The sequence below is a fragment of the Mobula birostris genome, chromosome 18 (assembly GCF_030028105.1).
Source record: "Mobula birostris isolate sMobBir1 chromosome 18, sMobBir1.hap1, whole genome shotgun sequence".
In the NCBI taxonomy this organism is placed as follows: Eukaryota; Metazoa; Chordata; class Chondrichthyes; order Myliobatiformes; family Myliobatidae; genus Mobula; species Mobula birostris.
The window spans coordinates 31,022,072-31,043,231 of NC_092387.1; the positions used below are offsets into that span (position 1 = coordinate 31,022,072).

The 21,160-nt window shown below is 43.6% G+C and overlaps 1 protein-coding gene across 6 annotated transcripts in view; it reads right to left on the reverse strand.

Moving 5' to 3' along the window:
* Positions 1–502: 502 nt before the first annotated feature.
* Positions 503–21,160, reverse strand: part of pik3ap1 (phosphoinositide-3-kinase adaptor protein 1) — a 148,860-nt gene continuing 128,202 nt past the window's right edge. For 5 of the 6 annotated variants that reach the window (XM_072282395.1, XM_072282398.1, XM_072282397.1 and 2 more), the window contains 4 exons: positions 14,727–14,882; positions 12,640–12,710; positions 11,478–11,578; positions 503–4,543 (listed from right to left, as the gene is read on the reverse strand). In XM_072282395.1, coding sequence (XP_072138496.1) covers positions 4,480–4,543; positions 11,478–11,578; positions 12,640–12,710; positions 14,727–14,882 — 392 coding nt within the window. In that variant the 3' untranslated portion in view covers positions 503–4,479. The remainder of the gene's footprint in view (positions 4,544–11,477; positions 11,579–12,639; positions 12,711–14,726; positions 14,883–21,160) is intronic. The other variant, XM_072282399.1, reaches the window with a different exon arrangement.

Genomic DNA, 21,160 nt, shown 5'->3' on the forward strand with positions numbered 1-21,160 from the left:
GAAATCTTGAGCAACAAACACAAAATGCTAGAGGAACTCAACAGGTCAGGCAGTGTCTACGGAGGAAATAAGGACTGAAGGGTCTTGGCCTGAAATATTGACTGCGTAATTCCCTCCATAGGTGCTGCCTGACCCCTGCTAAGGTGTGTGTGTGTGTGTGTGTCTGTCTGTCTGTCTGAATGTCTGTCTCTGTCTGTGCGTGTCTGTCACACGTCTGTCCCAGTTGGATCCACGACGGAGCACACTGTGGACAGGTTCTCTTGAAATCTCAAAGCTCTTGCCCATCCAAAATGTGTATCCTGATTTATGTCAACTCCAGACCAGCAATCACCAGTCCTGGACTCTCAGTGTTTTCTTACAACAACGCCCAACAGAAGTGTGAAGAGATCCCTGTTACCATGGATCACATGGACTGTTCAGCTTTGGAAAGTGTGCAGAGACAGACAGTCTATAGTTGGCATGTTCTGAATGTGTGAAAAACTGCAAGTAAAGGTCACGTTGCTCTGTTCAGATAAATGATTTTAATTTCTAAGGCTGCAACATTGTGATTAAAATCTATATTTCTAGATAGATAAGATAATATTTGTGTATTTTAAGTTGTTTAACACTGGTGCACAAAATTTCAAAACATAAAAGTTGTACTTAATGATCTCAATCTTTCTGACCACACAAGAAGATAAAGTGCACAAAGTCTAACCATATTCTATGCAATTACTTTCATCAAATGCCCCACTATCAACAGCAGGGGTCACCAAAGGCCAGAAATCTAAAAGAACTTGGCACAAAAACAGCATGTCTACAGGAACAGGCCAGAGGCTGTGTATCCAAGTAACCCATCTCCTGACACCCAAAGTTTTCCCAGCTGCTGCAGGACAGGAGTATGAGAAAATACTTGGATGAGCAGAGCTCCAGCAAGCAACAGAGAGGCTGAAGTAATTCGGGGAAGGCTTAAATAGCACCCACTCTGCCACCCCACCCAGTGAGAAGACCTGTCTGTTCTTTTGACAAGAAGTAAATTCCCAGCTCGTGACCTCCTCCAGCCTTGGAAAATGAGATCAACAAACACGTGCAAGCCATGTTGCTCAGCCAGCTGCCCTATATATCTCAAATTTTATGTCCAAAAAGGATCCTTTTGGCCCACCGAGTCTATGCCAGCACTCATCTTTTTCCCATCAGTCTCACTACCCCACATTTCCCTACCGCTTCCTCTCTCCCACAGATTTATTTGATGAAGCAGATGGTCACACACCAGTTTAATCTTCAATAGTCCTTCACTGAATTTGGAAACACTCTCCATTTATCCATTCCCACTCTCCTCGTTTCCCTGTATCCCTTCAATTTGCTTTGCCACACACACAACCCCTTTAACCTATATTAAGGGGTAATTTACAGCAGTCCATTAATGTGGCAAATGTCTTTGGTACTTGTGAGGAAACTAGAATACCCAAGAGAGCCCCACACAGTCACAGGGAGAACGTGCGAGCCCCACACAGACAGCACCTGAAGTTAAGATCAGATTCGGGTCCTCGGAGCTGAGAGGCAGCAGCACTAACACTCTGCCCCCATGCCCCTTGCCAGACAAACGTCAGCTCACTGCTCTCAAAGATAAATGAGCAGACTTTACATTGCAAATGGTGACCACATCCTATGAGTTCATGAAAAAGACAGCAACGTGCATCAGGTTGAATCTCAATTTGATCATTGGAGCATACAATTTGTTCAGACATACGTAAACACAATCTCACATTAGGAAAATAATGGCATTATTTTCAAAAAATATAGAACCAGATCCCACCAAATCTCTTACAAAATGTCTCTGAATCCATCCACTGTTTGAAATATCTGTTGATGCTTCCTTTCCTCTCTTGCGAACGCATTTCATTCTTCACTGTTGTAGATGAACAATGGGGCTGGTGACATCAGCCGGACAAACTCACAAGACACAAATGGGGGGGGGGGGTCACTTTCCACTGTCCCATTCGGGATAATCCTGCAAAACTAGGCCACAAGCACTTTGTGGGGCAGGGGAGAGGGAGTTTACTTTCTAACTAACATCTTTCTCTAAAATAAGCACCAAATCAACAGATAAGACATCTAAGGAAGATTCAGGGAGGCAGCATCTGTCACTGGGACCTTCATCATCCGGAACATGCCCTCTTCTCATTACTACCACGAAGGAGGAAGGCCCACGGTGGACGTTTCAGGAAGAACTGCTTCCCTTCAGCCATTAGAACGATCTATGAACCCATGAATACTACCTCACTGTTAACTTTTTTTTTGCATCATTTGCTTATTTTTGTACCTTATTAATCATTGTCTCTGCACTGTACTGCTGCCACAAAATAACAAACTTCACATTATATGTCAATAATAATAAATCTGCTTCTGATTCTGCTGAAGACTCAAAACGGAGTATGTCATACAAATATTTTACAAAGATGATTGCATTCATAGTGAAAAAATTATTCAGATTATAGAAAAAAATTTCAGTTGTCAGGCATGTGTTAAGGCAGCAAATCAGACTATGAACTGAAAAATACAGTAGATCTTCCTCGCACTACAAAAAACTGAATTATCAATCCAGGACATTATGCATAGATTTCAAAGTGATGTATACCAGGGAGGTGCATTGTTACCAGTGGAACAGAAAGCACTGAAACCAGCCAGATTCACCTGGGGTGAGGCAGGAATTAACAGCTGGGTATAGAACAGGTGAGGGGCTTTTCAGAGAACAAAGAAGAGGATCAGAACAAGGACTACTCTTTCTTGCAGAAAGGAACGTTTACAACAAAGCAACAGACTGTCCTGCTGGCCTGTCTTAGTAATGATCAGTGTTTCATCAGCTACTTAGGAAAACATCAACATGCAGTCGCTATGCCTTTGAACCCGACTATGGGGGTATCAGTCCTCATTCCTGTAAGGTGGCAGCATACTTGGACACAGCGGCCTCCCTGCGGCCAATAGAGATGCCTTTGTCTTTTTAAAACTTTCTCTTTACAATTGCAAGACATTGCTGAACTTTAAGAACTTCGGGTACTGCAGATCCACCCCAACAGCAAGTTGCTCGATAGCAAGGGAGCTGGAGTGGCTGGGCTTGGTGCGGACTGTGTTGCTACAGAGAGGCGTCAGAGTCAGTGCATGAAGCTAGTGTGCAGTCTGACAGCGAGTGATTATCTTGAGCACTTTCCTTGTGATGGCTAGACCCTGTTGGACATTGGCACGGTAGTACACTAAGAGTCCAGTTTACTGATTTATTGGTGTGACTGACAGCTGGGAAGCTGTGTGACCTTGGTTGTAGCTCGGATTGGGCCTGATGCAGCTGGATCGTCAGTTGTAGCCGCCCTGGAGAGGAGATGCCGGATGTGGTGTGGTGCAGTGCCCATGCTGGATTGGAGCAGGCCACTCCCATCAGTGCTGCCATCCAGTGTTTGCTCGGTGGAAGACAAGGTGGATTACGTTCATCTGCAGTCTGCTGAGCACTTGTCCTTGCCAACAATCATCCGCGCACCATCAATCTGCAGGACATGTTGCTCAGGGACTTGGGCTATATTATGTTTTTTTTTTGTGCGACTGCATGTTTACTGTTATCTTATACTGTGCTATATGTGTCTTTTGCTGTGTATGACTGTTGGTACTGTGTTTTGCTGTTTCATTTGATGGTATTCATGGGTATTCATATATGGTCGATCGATAATTAAACGTGAACTTGCTACGCTAGTCTTCGGCTATCCTTTATCCAAAGACATTTCTGAGAGACATTTATATATTAAGGGTGAACTTGCCTAAATCTCTCAGACAGACGAGGGAGTTCCTGAATTGTCCTGCCATAGATTTGTATTTAGAATAAACTGGTTTGAGGAACCATCTAGACTTCTGTCATGAAACAGCAGTAGAGGAAAAATCTTGATTGTAGCGTACAAAATTATTCAGCTAAATATGATAAGTACATAGAAATAGGAACATGAGAAGGCCACTCGGCCCCTTGAGCCAGCTCCTCTATTTACTAATGTGTCTAATCAGACTTTGTTCTCAGCTCCAGCTTCCTGCCTGTTCCCCACAATCCTCAACTGTCCAATAGTTCACCATTTGTTATTTAAAATTTTATATGCTCATTGGATTTTTCTTGAATGCAGAATTGAAGTGTTCTAAATCTGTTCGACATTCCTACAAATGAGGCCTTTGCAACACACACAGGATCGAGTAGGAGATTGGTTGCTCATCTGAGATTCGGACAAGCTCGGTATCATTTGCATTTGACATAGCTGTTCTTAGCTTCACGTCCATGGTTTTGCCGAGCAATTTGGTAGTTCTGCACACCTAGGTAATAAAATGCTGACATTCTTCAGAGATGTCCTACGTGTTGTGTCAACAACGATGCAACAAATTGCAAAGGTGTAAATCTTGGAATGAACCACACTTCTTGTTCCAGGTGGTGAAGGTGGATGATTCATCAAGATCTTGGTTGTTCGTGAGATGTGACTATCGGCCTCTAGGTGGCACTGGAGGAGCAGGAGTCGACTTGACTGGTGGCTGGTTTGGACTCCTGCAAAACAAGTGGAGGGTTAGAGGATAGGAGGATTAGTGATGGAATCCCACAGCTGGAAGGTACCGACGACGGCCTAGTCCCATGTGGATGGAAAACGAGTACAAATTCAATCTATTTACCTCTCTACCCCCTTCACCTGCTGAATACCATGAAAACTTCAAAAGTCCTGGTATCTGGCTTAGTCAGACTCTAAAATAAGCAGCGTTGCAGGTAATGAATGTTATTAAAATGCACAGTGATTTCTTGATCAGCTGTGTAAGAGGGTTGAAGAATGTCAAATGGCGTTTAATTTGGATTTGGAAAGTCAAATCCAGATTGGGCTTTTCCACAGTGAATGACAGGGCTCTGGGAAGTGTTGTAGAACGGAGGGACCTTGGAGCTCAGGCACATGGTTCCCTGAATGTGGACTAACGGGTCGACGGAGTGGTGAGAAAGGCTTTTCACATAAAGGCCTGTAGTCAGGGCAATGAGAAACGTAGGGATGGGTAGATTATGTTAATACATTTGGGAGGCTGCACTTGGAGTATTGTGTTTAGCTTTGGTCACACCGTTATAGGAAAAATATGATTTTATGTGCCACAGTTCCTGAGGATACTTTGGATTGCGTTAGGGAGAGAGAGTTTAAAAGAAGTGAGTGGGAAGAGTTGGCACATTTTGTGCGCCACAGTTCTTGATGAGATATTGGATTGTGCATAATTAGCCACTTGGCAAGATCCAATAAAAATAAGTTAGGCTTTATTGGAGTGGCCATTATGTGAGTGGGCCAGTGCTTAAGTGGAGAATTGAGGCTTTGGCTCATCAAGGCTTCGGTGAGGGGAGGCTTAGGCTGTAGGCAGATTTTTTTTCCCGTTAGTTATTCTTTTTCCTTTCTTGCACATTGAGAGCAGTAAGAATGCCAGGCAGTTTGTGGAATGCTCCTGTTGCAGGATGTGGGACCTCCGGTGTCCCAGATGACTACACTTACAAGAAGTGCATCTAGCTACAGCTTCTAACAGGCTGAATTAAGGAGTTGGAGCTGGAACTGGAGGAGCTCCGGATCAGTCGGGAGGTTGTGGGATTGATAGACAAGACATACAGGGAGATAGTTACACTCAAGGTGCAGGATAAAGGTAACTGGGTGACCATCAGTGGGGGAAGGGGATAGGCAGCTACTGTAGGGTACACTTGTGGTTGTTCCCTCAGCAACAGGTATACCGCTTTGGATACTGTTGGTGAGGAATGATCTTGCAGAGGAAGGTCTCTGGCACTGAGTCTGGCTCGGTGGCTGAGAAGGAAAGGAGGGAGAAGTGGTGAACTGTAGGGATAGGAGATACCTTGGTTAGGGACAAAGAAAGGGGGTTCAGTGGACGAGAACGAGATTCCCAGACAGTATGTTGCGTCCTGTGTTCCAGGGTCAGGACTTCTCAGAGTGAGTCCACAGCATTCTCAAGTGGGAGGGTGAGCAGCCAGAGATTGTGGGTTGTGGCCCACATCAGAACCATGACATGGGTAGAAGGGGTTACGTGTTCCTGCAAAGTGAGCTCAGGGAATGAGGTGCCAAGTTAAAGGACAGGACCTCCAGGGCAATGCTTTCAGGATTGCTCCTCATGCCACATGCTAGTGAGGCCAGAAACAGGAAGGGGCAGGACTGGCAGCTCAATGTTCTGGGGTTCCGATGTTTCAGATGTGAGGAGCGGGAGGGATTGGTGGGGGGGTGGCATTACTTGTTAGGGAATATATCACGGCAGTGCTCAGACAGGACAGACTGCAGGGTTCATCGAGTGAAGAATAAGAAAGATATGACCTTGTTAATGATATTAAACTATAGACTACTCAGCAGGATTGATGAGAACATTTGTAGAGAGATCACAGACTGGTACAAGAAACATAAGGATGTGATGCTAGGTGATTTTAATTTTCCACATATTAACTGGGACTCCCACACTGTAAACTGGTTGGATGGGAAAGTGTTTGTCAAATGTGTTCAGGAAAGTTTCTTAAATCGCAACGTAGAATCAAGTGTGATATTAGATCTACTAGGGAATGAAACAGGGCAGGTGTCAGAAGGTGATAGAAATTTGTGTAGCGGAACACATTGCATCTAGTGATCATAATAGCATTAGTTTTAAGGTAATTATGGATAAGGACAGGACTGGTCCTCAAGATGAGATTCTTAATTGGACGAAGGCCAGTTTTGATGGTATCAGAAAGAATCTGGCAATGTGGATGTGGACAGGCTGTTTTCTGGCAAGGGTGTACTTGGTAAGCGAGAGGCTTTCAAAAGTGCAATTTTGAAAGCGCAGAGTCTGTATGTTCCTGTCAGAATAAAAGGCAAGGATAACAACTTCAGTGAACCTTGATTTTCAAGAGAGATTGAGGACCTGGTTAGGAAAAAGAAGGAGGTGCATAGCAAGTAGGAACAAATGAAAAATGGCAAATGGAATTTAATGCAGATAAGTGTGAGGTGTTGTACTTTGGGAGGACTAGCCAGGGTATGTCTTACACAGTAAGTGATAGGGCACTGAGGAGTGCAATAGAACAGGGGGATCTGGGAATACAGATTCATAAACCCTTCAAAGTGGTGTCACGGTTAGAAAGGGTTGAAAAGAAAGCTTTTGGCACATGGGCCTTCATAAATCAATGTACTGAGTACAGGAATTAGAGCGGTATGTTGAAATTGTTTAAGGCATTCTTGAGACTCAGTTTGGAGTATTGTGTACAGTTTTGGTCTACCTACAGGAAAGATGACAATAAGATTGTAAGAGTGCAGAGAAAATTTACAAGGATGCTGCCAGGACTGGAGAACATGAGTTATAGGAAAAGGTTGAAAAGGTTAGTACTTCATTCCCTAGAACGTAGAAGATTGAGGGGAGATTTGATAGGGGTATATAAAATTATGAGGGTTATAGATAGAGGAAGTGCAACCAGGCTTTTTCCACTGAGGCTGGGGTGAGGCTACAACTAGAGATCATGGGTTAAGAGTGAAAGGTGGAATGTTTAAGGGAAACAGGAGAGGAATTTCTTCATTCAGTTGGTGGTGAGAATGTGAAATGAGCTGTCAGTGCAAGTGGTGGATGTGGGTTTGAATTCACCACTTAAGAGAAATTTGGATAGGTACAGGGATGGGAGAGGAATGGAGGGCTATGGTCCAGGTGCAGGTCGATGGGACTAAGATTAATAGTTCAGTATAGACTTGATGGACCGAGGTGCCTGTTTCTGTGTTGTATGACTCTATAAACGATGTTACTAATCTGGACAGAGTGCAGTAAAGATTTACAAAGATGTTGCCAGGACTTGAGAGATTGAGCTAGAGGGAGAGGTGTTACAGGCTGGGACTTCTTCCCCTTGGAGCATAGGAGACTGAGAGGTGATCTTATAGAGATGTATACAATCACAAGGGGCATTAGCAGGATGAATTTTTCCCAGGGTTGGGGAATCAAGAAGTAGAGGGCACAGGTTTAAAGTGAGAGGAGAAAAATTTAACTTGTATCCAAGGGACAAATTTTTCACCCAGTGAAACAAGTTGCTTGAGGAAGTGGTTGAGACAGGCACGAGAATGAAATTTAAATGATATTTGGTCAGATACTGAACATGGAGAGTAAAGGTTTAGTGGGACATGGGCCAAACACAGGCAAATATAGGATTGGTTTGGATGGGCATCTGGGTCAGCACGGACTGGCTGGGCCGAGGGGCCTGTTGCTGTGTTGTTTAGCTCTATGAACTATTAGTTTGGAATTAGCTGCCATTCTGGAGAGTAGGCTGGGTGCACGACCAAAGCCGAAATCGGAGTCCAGAACACGAGCAGTCGGGAAGGTGGGCTAGGCTTGCGTACAGAGCTGGGGTCGGCAGTGCTACTATACTTCCCGCTCCCCTTCAACTCACTAGCTAACACTTATTATTCAACAATATAACGTGCAAAAATCAGTAAAATAAAAGTATGTTGGGCGACTAGAGTAACAGTTCAGAATAGCTGGTGTTTCAGCCCGGTGAAATTCTCAAGGGTTAAAGGAATATTGTAGTTTTACTAAATACCTGATTCAGGCCATGGGAAATGGTGACAGACATCTGTTATAGACTTCCATATCTACCTCAATGTAGCATTTGGAGTATTGTGTTCACATTCGGTTAGCCTGCCAAAGAAAAGATGCCAGCAAGCCAACGATTCAGAGATTTATGGGGACTTGAGGGACTGAGTAATAGTGAAATGACGAGCAGTTTGGGACTTTTTCACTGGAGAGTGGAGAATTTAGGAGTGATCTTAGAGAGAGGTAAAAAATCATGAGGGGTAGTGATAGCATTAATGCATGAAGTCTTTTCCCTAGAGTTAAGGTATTATGAACTAGAGGATGTAGGTTTAAGGTGAGAGGGGAAAGATCTAATAGCAACTTGGGGGCGGTGGGGATGTTTTGAGTGGTGTGTTTCTGGAATGAGCTGCCAGAGGATGTGTTTGAAGCATATAGGTTAACAATATTTAAAAGTGACTTGGACAGTTACATGGATAGGAAAGATTTCGAGGGATATGGGCCAAATGCAGGCAAGTGGGACTAGCTCAAATGGAAATTTTGGTCGGCATGGACTCCCTGAGGCAAAGGGCTTGCTTCTATGCTGTACGACTCTAAATCTTGGCTCGCTAAGCCCCCTGTACAATCTCCATCACATTCGCCAGCTTCTCTCTCTATTATATCTGCTCTGAAGACAAGACTTTTCACTGCAGCCACTTCACCACCATAGCAGACAGATCCAAACTTCTCGGTCTGTGGTCTCCTGTACTGACTCAGCAAAGGTTTGTTTAATTGGTATTGATTTATTATTATCACATGTTCTGAGATACAATGCTTGCCTTGCATACTGTTCATACAGATCAGATCAGATCAGAGGTAGAACAGTATCTCTAAGCTAGGGATTCCTAACCTGGGGTCCACGGAGCCCTTGGTTAATGGTACTGGCCCATGGCATAAAGAAGGTTGGGAACCCCTGCTGTAAGACAATACCAGTGCAGAATAAATATAACTGCAATAGAGCAAGTACAATAAAACTAAGGTGCAAGGTCATAATGAGGTAGATTATGAGGTCAAGAGTCCATCTTATCATATCAGGAAACCATTCAACAGCAGGGTAGAAGCTTCCCCTGAAGCTGGTGGTATATGCTTTCAGGTTTTTTAAAAAATCTACTGCCTGATTGAAGGGGGCAGAAGAGAGAATGTCTAGAGTTTCTGGGGTCTTTGATTATACTAACCGCTTTACTGAGAGAATTGAAGGGGAGGGGAAGCTGGTTCATGTGTCTGTGTCCACACCTCTTTGAGGTTTCTTGCGGTCATGTGCAGAGTAGTTGCCATACCAAGCAGGTGTGCATCGAAATAGGATGCGTTCTATGCCGTATTGATAAAAAAATAGTAACGGTTACTCCCCGGGGCCCTAACATTGACTGTGAGCTTGTGGGACGGTACACCACGTTCTGACTGGGCATAGTTACCCTTCAGGACCTGATATCGAATTCTAGGACTTCTGGTAATAGCCCTTCTCTGTCAATAAGATAATTGGCCATTGCTGCAATGTCAATTCTCTGCAAAACTGCCTCACCTACAGTGTATGTGCTGTGGCTCTGCAATTTATACTTTTTACATTCCTTTGTTCGTGTCACCTTCCTCTGTGTATCTGCCACCATTTGCCCAATGACCAGCTGATCTAATTTACAGCTCAACCCCACAGCAACACCTGGATTCACCCTATCAAGAATATTTCCTTTCTCCTATCCACCCCGTCCAGCACCGCCCCCCGCCCCCCCACACCTTCTCTCCGTCTCAAAACCAGTCCGCTTCCTCCCTTTCTTGGTTCTGATAAAGGAATACTGACCTGACATATTAACGTGGCTTCTCCACCCGCAGATGCTACTTGACCTATTGAGTGCTTTCTCAGCATTTTCTGCTCATGCAATAGAGAGGTGACACCTCGTGTGTCAGCAGAAGATGAAGGCATGAAGAAAGGTACCACCCAGTAGAACGTCTGCTCGTACCATGAGACATCAGACAGGATGCTCATGCTCAGGTCCCTGGACTGGGTATCTCCATATTCCCTGCAGAACATCTGTACATTCTACACTTCAAACTAAGCAACAATAGTTGAGGTCCATAAGATATAGGAAGATCAAGTCTGCAGATTCGATGTGGCTGATTTATCATCCCTCTCAACCCCATTCTTCTGCCTTCTCATGACCTTTGACACCCTTACTAATTAAGAACCTTTCAACCTCTGCTTTGAATATACCCAATGACTTGGCATCATCAGCTGTCTGTGGCAATGAACTCCAAAGAATCACCACCCTCTGGCTCGGGAAATTCCACCTCATCTCTATTCTAAAGGGAGACTCGTATTCTGAGGCTGTGCCCTCTGGTCCTAGACTCACACATTATAGGACACACCCAATCCAGATATACTCTATCTAGGCCTTTCAACATTCGATAAGTTTCAATGAGACCTCCATTCTTTTAAACTCCAGTGAGTACAAATCTAGAGCCATCAAATGCTCCTCATATGTTAACCCTTTCATTCCTGATATCACTCTTGTGAACTGACGCTCTCCAATCTTTTCTTAGATAGGGCCCAAAACTAGTCACAATACTCCAAGTGCACTCTGACCAATGGCTTATAAAACCTCAATATTATATACTTCGTGGAAGTCATGGAAATTTCTGTATAAAGGCAAATACTCTTCTCCCCTCATTGTCTCTGGACATTCTGTAATTAATTAACTCAGCCACCTACATTTAAACAAGGTTATCACTAGCCATTGAAGGGTAAACCAGTCACAGAATGGAGGACAATTATGGGAGGGTCCCAGACACAAGGATATGAACAGAACTGAACAATGATGAGTCTTCAGCTGAATTTGAAAGAGTTCAGATATCAGTGCAGTAACTGGTTTACAGAGCTGTGGCTGGTCATGAGCAGATACCTGGATGGTCCACGGGGAGGAATTCGAGGAGGTGGCAAACTCGGTGGACACTGTCGACCCAGACGAGAACCTGCAGGCCCACAGCTCATTGGTTCGTTATCCTTGTGTCAACGAAAGCAAGAAAAGAAAAACATTAGTATCTGCAGGTAAACCAGGGAGAAGTGATGTGGCATTTCAGTAGCCTGTCATGTTAAAAAGGCACCAGATATTCTCCTGGTCACCCATTTTAATCTTCAACACTGTAAAGAGCAAGGAGCCTTGTGCTTGGACCATGCAGCATCCATGAAAGTTGTATTCAGGCTAGTGGGTCCTCACAACTCTCTTGCCCTCTGAATTTATTGCTGCAGAGATGTAGGGAGTTGGGGGAGTACAAGTCCACACCAGTGCTCCTGACTGATTATCAAGCATCCCTTCAGCTGTCTCTCCCCTTCTCCCCAAAACCAACCTTCACCCAGCCTCTCCCCTCATCATCTTTCTCCCACATCATTTTCTCACAACTCATTCCAACCACAAAGCCTGTCTTTAAATCTCTGCACCATTTCCACTCCACGGATTTTGCTTTATTAATATCAAAAAGCATTCCCTCTCCTCAGGTTTAGTGGTCCTCGATTTGAAAATTACTGCCATCAACCACTTCTTGGAAAGCCCATCCTTACCTCCCACTTCATCATCAATCTCAGAATGTGTTCTCAGGGTTGAAAGTGACCTCCTTAGTGATGATAGGTTACCCCTCATAACCCTCGTTTCCTAGTGGCCTTGTTGACTACTCCACCCTCTTCTGCTGTTTGCTTAGTTTCCTCAATTAATGTATTTCTGCTTGCAAGGCTACCTCAAGAGTTCTACTGGGACACACCACCTTTCCTCCTTTCACTCAGTTAAAGGTGTCCCCTGGAGTGCCCTTCCAGTGTCATGGGTCACATATAACCAGTGGTCGTGATGCTCCTCTCAACCTTGCCATCAGCTACTTAGATCCTCAGTTTTGTGTCAGCCTTCTGGCAGCCACTAGAACTCCGAGCATTACCATAAGCCTCCTCTCCAACTCTTCCATATTCCTCCTTCCCGCCTCCACCTCTGGCAGAACAATACTGACTGTGCGTAGCACTTTAGATCAAGTGCTTCCCTAACCCTAAACCAAGGCATCTGTGATTCAAGTGAGTGTTACCTCATTGTCGGCCTCTGCTCCACTGCTTAGACTCAAGACACTCCGCGTACTGGATCGGCTGCTGAGGCTACCTGCACAGACAGAAGAGGAGACGTGATTTAAGAAAAGGAGCCACTTCACAGGTGGAACTTTAGACAAAGAATACAAAAAAAAATCCCACTCTGCCAAATCAACTCAAGGAGGGAGAGCTGGATTATCCTGTTTTGATTTAATATAAAACTAAGTGAAGGTTAAACAAAAAGTCTTGCAGAATTTGAATCGTGTTTGTTCTACATCACACACTGCTTTGACCACGGACTGTGTATTTGCTAACCATGTTCAGCAGAAGGCATTCAAACTGAAGTTAACACTTGAATGTCACTTTTAAAGTTTCACAGAACAACCAGGATCCCAGAAGGTGACTGGATGAAGCTTGGGTCTTCTTCACTCAGCAAGTTAATTTTTTTTATCAAGTTGGAGCAAAGTTTTCCTGATGCTCCTTGGCTGAGGTTGAAAATACTGGTGGTTGCATTTGGTTAGTTTGCATCCCTATTTTTAAGTTATTTCTGACACCTTCTACTCTGCCTAATTTCAAAGCCTTCCAAATAATCTAGTCCCTCGTCGTCATCTCATCTCCAACTTTCAAAACCCAAGAGATAAAACAAAATCTCCACAAACAGGAGGAATATATAAATATACTGGAAATGTATTTAAGTGGGAGAGAGCTAAAAGAAATAGGACAGAGGATGATGCATTTGCAAGGGTGGGGTAGGCACTGTTCTCTGCATCATTAAGCCCAGGTCCCAAGGGCTGTGTCCTCAGAACTGGAAGGGGAAAGATCCTGGTGTCACAGTCCATTTAGGAACCAATGATTTAGGTGTGACAGATGAGATGCTGCTGCAAGGTCCATGATATAGTAAAGCAAATGTGATAATCTCTAGGTTACTAACTAGTCACCTACAAATTGGCAAAGAATCACTAAGATCAGAAAGTTCAAAGAGTGGTGTAGAAGAAATGGATTTCAGTTCAATGGCCTAGGTAGCAGTGCTGGGGAAAGAGGAAGCAGTTCCAATGGGGCAGGGTTCACAAAGAGTCAGGACTTGTGCAGAACTGGAACTGCAGATAAAGCTTTAAAATCAATAAGGTGGTGGCACTGAACTCTTGTAAGGGGAGACAGAGTTTAATGAAAGGACAAAGTGATAGTGAAGGGCAGCAAATGTGGAATATGAGAGTGTCAGGAGGGGGTAAAAGGCAGAAACAGGAGCGTAACTCCAACAGCAATCAGAACAGGGAACAAGGTACAAGGTACAAAGTACAAACTCTATCTGAATAAACACAGTATTAGCATTAAAGTAGAAAAAAATAATGGCTCAACTGGAAATTGATGATTGTGATCTAATAATTATCAAAGGGCATTGTTGTTAAGTAACCAAGATTGTGAATTACATACTCCAGTCATGTTAAATATTACTTTTATAAGAGAAGCAAAATGTAAAAGGAAGCGGGGTACCTTTGATTTCAAATAACAGAACAAATCTAATTGGGTAACAAACCAAAGGAGGCAGAAAATATTGTTGGGAGTTATCTAGAGGTTCCCAAAACAGTGACAGTAATGGACAGTATAGTGTAAGTTCAGCAAATGGAATCAAACACAACAAGGGTAAGACATCATATAGACGACTGATCACTGGAGTTAACACATTCATGGAAGGTAGACGAAATGTTTCGAAGTGTTAAGAATCAGCAGTGGGAGTAGTAGATGTTTCAATGATGATCTAATATGGGACCAGAAAGAAAGGGGGATGATGGTGAGACAGACCTGATAATGATCAAAAGTGATTTAGTTCAATCTGAAACTGAGGTTTTAAATCTACATCGAGCAAATGATGACTGTGTGAGATGTGAGTTGGCTATGGTATTCTGGAAGCTACGTTAAAAAGTATGACAGAGGAAGAATCAAATTATAATTTCCACCAAATCATCGTCTCTCGAACGTTAGCGGAGGATTGTGGATTGTCCTCCTCTCTGTTAGTGTATTTCATTCCCATCATACAAAGAAAGATTAAGGGTGTTAGAATGCGCCAAGTTTGCCAACAATATGCTCATACTTGCTGTGCTGGATGTGCTTCCTGTATTCCACTGTCCCCGTTGTATCCCCTCTCGGATTGGACAAGATGAGATGAATCTGGGGTTAGCTTCATACACTCCACATTCTGCACTGTCTAAAATGTCCTGTGATCGAGCAGGAAGGGTGATCTCCATCTCTAAGTAGCCATCACAACAGTTATGTTTTAATATACTTGAAATAAAATGGTGATCATATCTGACATGGCCTCTGGATAAAAGACATTGCAAATAAATAACTTTGTAACCAGGGCTCCAAAAATGGCCCAGGGGAATATTCCACAACTACGAACATGTACACAATGCACAATGAGTACCAACATTAAAATTTAATCATTCAGATTTGGAGAGAACAATAATAAGACCATAAGATATAGGAGAATTAGGCCATCTGGCCCTTCAAGTCTGCTCCACCATCTGATCCATTTTTTCTCTCAGCCCCAATCCCCAGCCTTCTCCCTATATCCCTTCATGCCCTGACCAATCAAGGATCTATCAACCTCTGCCTTAAATATACTAAAGACTTGGCCTCCACAGCTGCCTATGGCAAAGGATTCCACAGATACACCACTATTTGACTAAAGCTATTCCTCACCAACTCCATTCTAGAAGGACGCTCCTATATTCTGAGGCTGTCTCCTTTTGTCTTAGACTGTCCCACCATAGGAAACATCCTCTCCATGTCCATTCTATCAAGGCCTTTCAGCATTCAATAGGTTTAAATGAGGTCACCCCACATTCTTCTGAATTCTGGTGACTACAGGCCCAGAGCCATCAAAAGCTCTTCATATGACAAGCCATTCAATCCTGGAATTATTTTTGTGAAACTTCTTTGAACCCTCTCCAGTTTAAGTACATCCTTTCTAAGGTGCCCAAAGCTGCTCACAATTCTCCAAATGATGCCTCAACAGTACTTTATAACGTCTCAACATTACATCCTTGCTTTTATATTCTAGTCCTCTTGAAATGAATGCTAACATTGCATTTGCCTTCCTCACCACAGACCCAACCTGCAAATTAACCTTTAGGGAATGCTGCACAAGGACTCCCGAGTCCCTTTGCATCTCAGTTTTTTGTATTTTCTCTCCACTTAGAGATTACTCAACCCTGCATTTCATCTACCAAAGTGCATGACCATACATTCCCCAGCACTGTAATCCTTCTGACATTCCTTGGCGCATACTCCTAATCTGTCTAAGTCCTTCTGTAGTCTCTCTACTTTCTCAAAGCTACCTTCTCCTCCACCTATTTTCATATTGTTTGCAAACTTTGTAAAAAAGCCATCAATTCCATCATCCAAATCATTGGCATATAACGTAAAAAGAATCGGTCCCAACACAGACCCCTGTAAAACACCACTAGTCACCGGCAGCCAACCTGAAAAGGCTCCATTATTCCCACTCTTTGCCTCCTGCCAATTAGCCACTGCCTTATCCATGCTAAAATCCCTCCTGTAATACCATGGGCTCATAGCTTGTTAAGCAGCCTCATGTATGGCACTTTGTCAAAGGCCCTCTAAAAATCCAAGTCACAACATCAATCAATTCTCCTTTGTCTATCCTGCTTGTTATTTCTTCAAAGAATTCCAACAGATCTGTCAGGTGAGATTTTCCCTTAAGGAAACCATGCTGACTAGAGCCTATTTTATCATGTGCCTCTAAGTACCCTGAAACCACATCCTTAACAATCGACTCCAACATCTTCCCAACCATTGAGGTCAGACTAACTGGCCTATAGTTCCCTTTCTTCTGCCTCTCTCCCTTCTTGAAGAGTGGAGTGACATTTGCAATTTTCCAGTCTTCCAGGCCCATTCCAGAATCTAGTGTTCTTGAAAGATCATTACTGATAGAACATAGAATAGAGAATAGTACAGCACAGTATAGGCCCTTCGGCCCACAATGTTGTGCCGACCCTCAAACCCTGCCTCCCATATAAGCCCCCACCTTAGATTCCTCCATATACCTGTCTAGTAGTCTCTTAAACTTCACTAGTGTATCTGCCTCCACCACTGACTCAGGCAGTGCATTCCACGCACCAACCACTCTCTGAGTAAAAAACCTTCCTCTAATATCCCCCTTGAACTTCCCACCCCTTACCTTAAAGCCATGTCCTCTTGTATTGAGCAGTGGTGCCCTGGGGAAGAGGCACTGGCTATCCACTCTATCTATTCCTCTTATTATCTTGTACACCTCTATCATGTCTCCTCTCATCCTCCTTCTCTCCAAAGAGTAAAGCCTTAGCTCCCTTAATCTCTGATCATAATGCATACTTTCTAAACCAGGCAGCATCCTGGTAAATCTTCTCTGTACCCTTTCCAGTGCTTCCACATCCTTCCTATAGTGAGGTGACCAGAACTGGACACAATACTCCAAGTGTGGCCTAACCAGAGTTTTATAGAGCTGCATCATTACATCGCGACTCTTAAACTCTATCCCTCGACTTATGAAAGCTAACACCCCAAAAGCTTTCTTAACTACCCTATCCACCTGTGAGGCAACTTTCAGGGATCTGTGGACATGTACCCCAAGATCCCTCTGTTCCTCCACACTACCAAGTATCCTGCCATTTACTTTGTACTCTGCCTTGGAGTTTGTCCTTCCAAAGTGTACCACCTCACACTTCTCTGGGTTGAACTCCATCTGCCACTTCTCAGCCCACTTCTGCATTCTATTAATGTCTCTCTGCAATCTTTGACAATCCTCAACACTATCTACAACACCACCAACCTTTGTGTCGTCTGCAAACTTGCCAACCCACCCTTCTACCTCCACATCCAGGTTGTTAATAAAAATCACGAAAAGTAGAGGTCCCAGAACAGATCCTTGTGGGACACCACTAGTCACAATCCTCCAATCTGAATGTACTCCCTCCACCACCACCCTCTGCCTTCTGCAGGCAAGCCAATTCTGAATCCACCTGGCCAAACTTCCCTGGATCCCATGCCTTCTAACTTTCTGAATAAGCCTACTTTCTGAATAAGAACCTTGTCAAATGCCTTACTAAAATCCATATAGATCACATCCACTGCACTACCCTCATCTATATGCCCAGTCACCTCCTCAAAGAACTCTATCAGGCTTGTTAGACATGATCTGCCCTTCAGAAAGCCATGCTGACTGAACCTGATCAGACCGTGATTCTCTAAATGCCTATAGATCCTATCTCTAAGAATCTTTTCCAACAGCTTTCCCACCACAGACGTAAGGCTCACTGGTCTATAATTACCCGGACTATCCCTACTACCTTTTTTGAACAAGGGAACAACATTCGCCTCCCTCCAATCCTCCGGTACCATTCCCGTGGACAACGAGGACATAAAGATCCTAGCCAGAGGCTCAGCAATCTCTTCTCTCGCCTCGTGGAGCAGCCTGGGGAATATTCCGTCAGGCCCCGGGGTCTTATCTGTCCTAATGTATTTTAACAACTCCAACACCTTCTCTCCCTTAATATCAGCATGCTCCAGAACATCAACCTCACTCATATTGTCCTCACCATCATCAAGTTCCCCCTCATTGGTGAATACCAAAGAGAAGTATTCATTGAGGACCTCGCTCACTTCCACAGCCTCCAGGCACATCTTCCCACCTTTATCTCTAATCGGTCCTACCTTCACTCCTGTCATCCTTTTTTTCTTCACATAATTGAAGAATGCCTTGGGGTTTCCCTCTACCCTACTCGCCAAGGCCTTCTCATGCCCCCTTCTTGCTCTTCTCAGCCCCTTCTTAAGCTTCTTTCTTGCTTCCCTATATTCCTCAATAGACCCATCTGATCTTTGCTTCCTAAACCTCATGTATGCTGCCTTCTTCCTCCTGACTAGATTTTCCACCTCACTTGTCACCCATGGTTCCTTCACGCTACCATTCTTTATCTTCCTCACCAGGAAAAATTTATCCCTTACATCCCACAAGAGATCTCTAAACATTGACCACATGTCCATAGTACATTTCCCTGCAAAAACATCATCCCAATTCACATCCGCAAGTTCAAGCCTTATAGCCTCATAATTTGCCTTTCCCCAATTAAAAATTTTCCTGTCCTCTTTGATGCTATCCTTTTCCATGATAATTATAAAGGCCAGGGAGCAGTGGTCACTGTCCCCCAGATGCTCACCCACTGAGAGATCTGTGACCTGACCTGGTTCATTACCTAGTACTAGATCTAGTATGGCATTCCCCTGGTTGACCTGTCCACATACTGTGACAGGAATCCATCCTGGACACACTTAACAAATTCTGCCCCATCTAAACCCTTGGAACTAATCAGGTGCCAATCAATATTAGGGAAGTTAAAGTCACCCATGATAACAACCCTGTTATTTTTGCACCTTTCCAAAATCTGCCTCCCAATCTGCTCCTCTGTATCTCTGCTGCTACCAGGGGGCCTATAGAATACCCCCAGTAGAGTAACTGCTCCCTTCCTGTTCCTGACTTCCACCCATATTGACTCAAAAGAGGATCCTGCTACATTACCCACCCTTTCTGTAGCTGTAATAGTATCCCTGATCAGTAATGCCACCCCTCCTCCCCTTTTTCCGCCCTCCCTATCCCTTTTAAAGCACTGAAATCCAGGAATATTGAGAATCCATTCCTGCCCTGGTGCCAGCCAAGTCTCTGTAATGGCCACTACATCATAATTCCATGTATGTATCCAAGCTCTCAGTTCATCACCTTTGTTCCTGATGCTTCTTGCATTGAGGTACACTGATGCCTCCACAATCTCTTCAGCCACCTCTTGCAGAACCCTGGGGTGTACACCATCTGGTCCAGGTGAGTTATCTACCTTCAAATCTTTCAGTTTCCCAAGAACCTTATCTCTAGTTATGGTAACATCACACACTTCATGACCCGACACCTGGAACTTCCAGCGTACTGCTAATGTCTTCTACAGTGAAGGCTGACGCAAAATCCTTATTCCGTTCATCCTCCATTTCCTTGTCCTCCATTACTAGCTCTCCAGCATCGTTTTCCAGTGGTCAGATATCCACTATCACCTCTCTGTTACACTTTATGTATCTGAAGAAATTTTTGTATCCTTTTTAATATTATTGGCTAACTTAATTTCATATTCCATCTTTACCTTAATAACTTTTTAGTTGCCTTCTGTCGGTTATTAATCTCCCCAATCCTCTAACTTCCCACTAATTTTGGCTCTATTATATGCCCTCTCTTTGGCTTTTACTTCTTTGACTTCTCTTTTTAGCCATAGTTGTGTCATATTTCCTTTAGAATACTGCTTCCTCTTTGAGATATATATATCCCATGCCTTCCGAATTGCTTCTAGAAGTCCCAGCCATTGGTGTCTGTCTTCATCCCTGCCAGTGTTCCTTTCCAATCAATTCTGGCAAACTCCTCTCTCATGCCTCTGCAATTCCCTTTACTCCACTGTAATACTGCTACATCAGACTTTAGCTTCTCCTTCTCAAAATTCAGGGTGAATTCATTCAAATTATGATGACTATCCCCTAAGGGTTCCTTATTTTAAGCTCTCCAATCAATTCTGGTTCATTGCACAACATCCAATCCAGAATAGCTGATCCCCTAGTGGGCTCAAACATGAGAAGCTCTGAAAAGCTATCTCATAGGCACTCTAGAAATTCCTCCTCCTGGAGTCCAGCACCAATCTGATTTTCCCAATTTATCTAAATATTGAAGTGCCCCATGACTATTGTAATATTGCTCTTTTGGCATGCATTTTCTATCTCCTGTTGTAATTTGTACGCTGCATCTTTACTTCTGTTTGAGGGTCTGTATACAACTCTCAACAGGGACTTTTTACCCTTGTAGCTCCTTAGCTCTATCTACAATGAACACCTTACAACCCTAATAAGCTTGCCTGGTGTATACAAGATTTGTTTGCAAGATTCACATTGGAAAATGCAAGCAGCCTTTCCCATCTCTGCTGCATCTAGGGTGCAGAAAAGAAAGCTAGCTTCAATAACCCAAAGTGTCTGAGAAGCATTAGCGGAACCATTAAAAAAATTATGCTTCACATTGTACTAAAATTTTAAAAAAGTCGTGTTAAAAGAGAGAACAGTTCTATATTTTAGATTTTGTTTGGTCCACCTTACAATGCCTCATTGGTATAGATTTTAATATGTAGCTGATATGCAATTGTTAATGCTGAAGCAACAAGACGACTTAAACTAACAGGATAATAGTGTAGCTCATCAAACAATGAGGAATAACCAGAGGGAGGATGGTAAGTAGAATGATTTAAGGTAGATATAGAGTAATACAGCACGGATACAGCCCTTCGACTAATGATAACCACGCATCCTTACTGCTATCCCAGTTGCCGTATTCACTCATAACCCTCTAAACTCTTCTATTCCATGTAACGGATCTGAATACCTCCTAAAATGTTGCAATTGTACCTGCTTTGACCAGTTCCTCTGGCAGCTCTTTCCAGTACTCTCTCC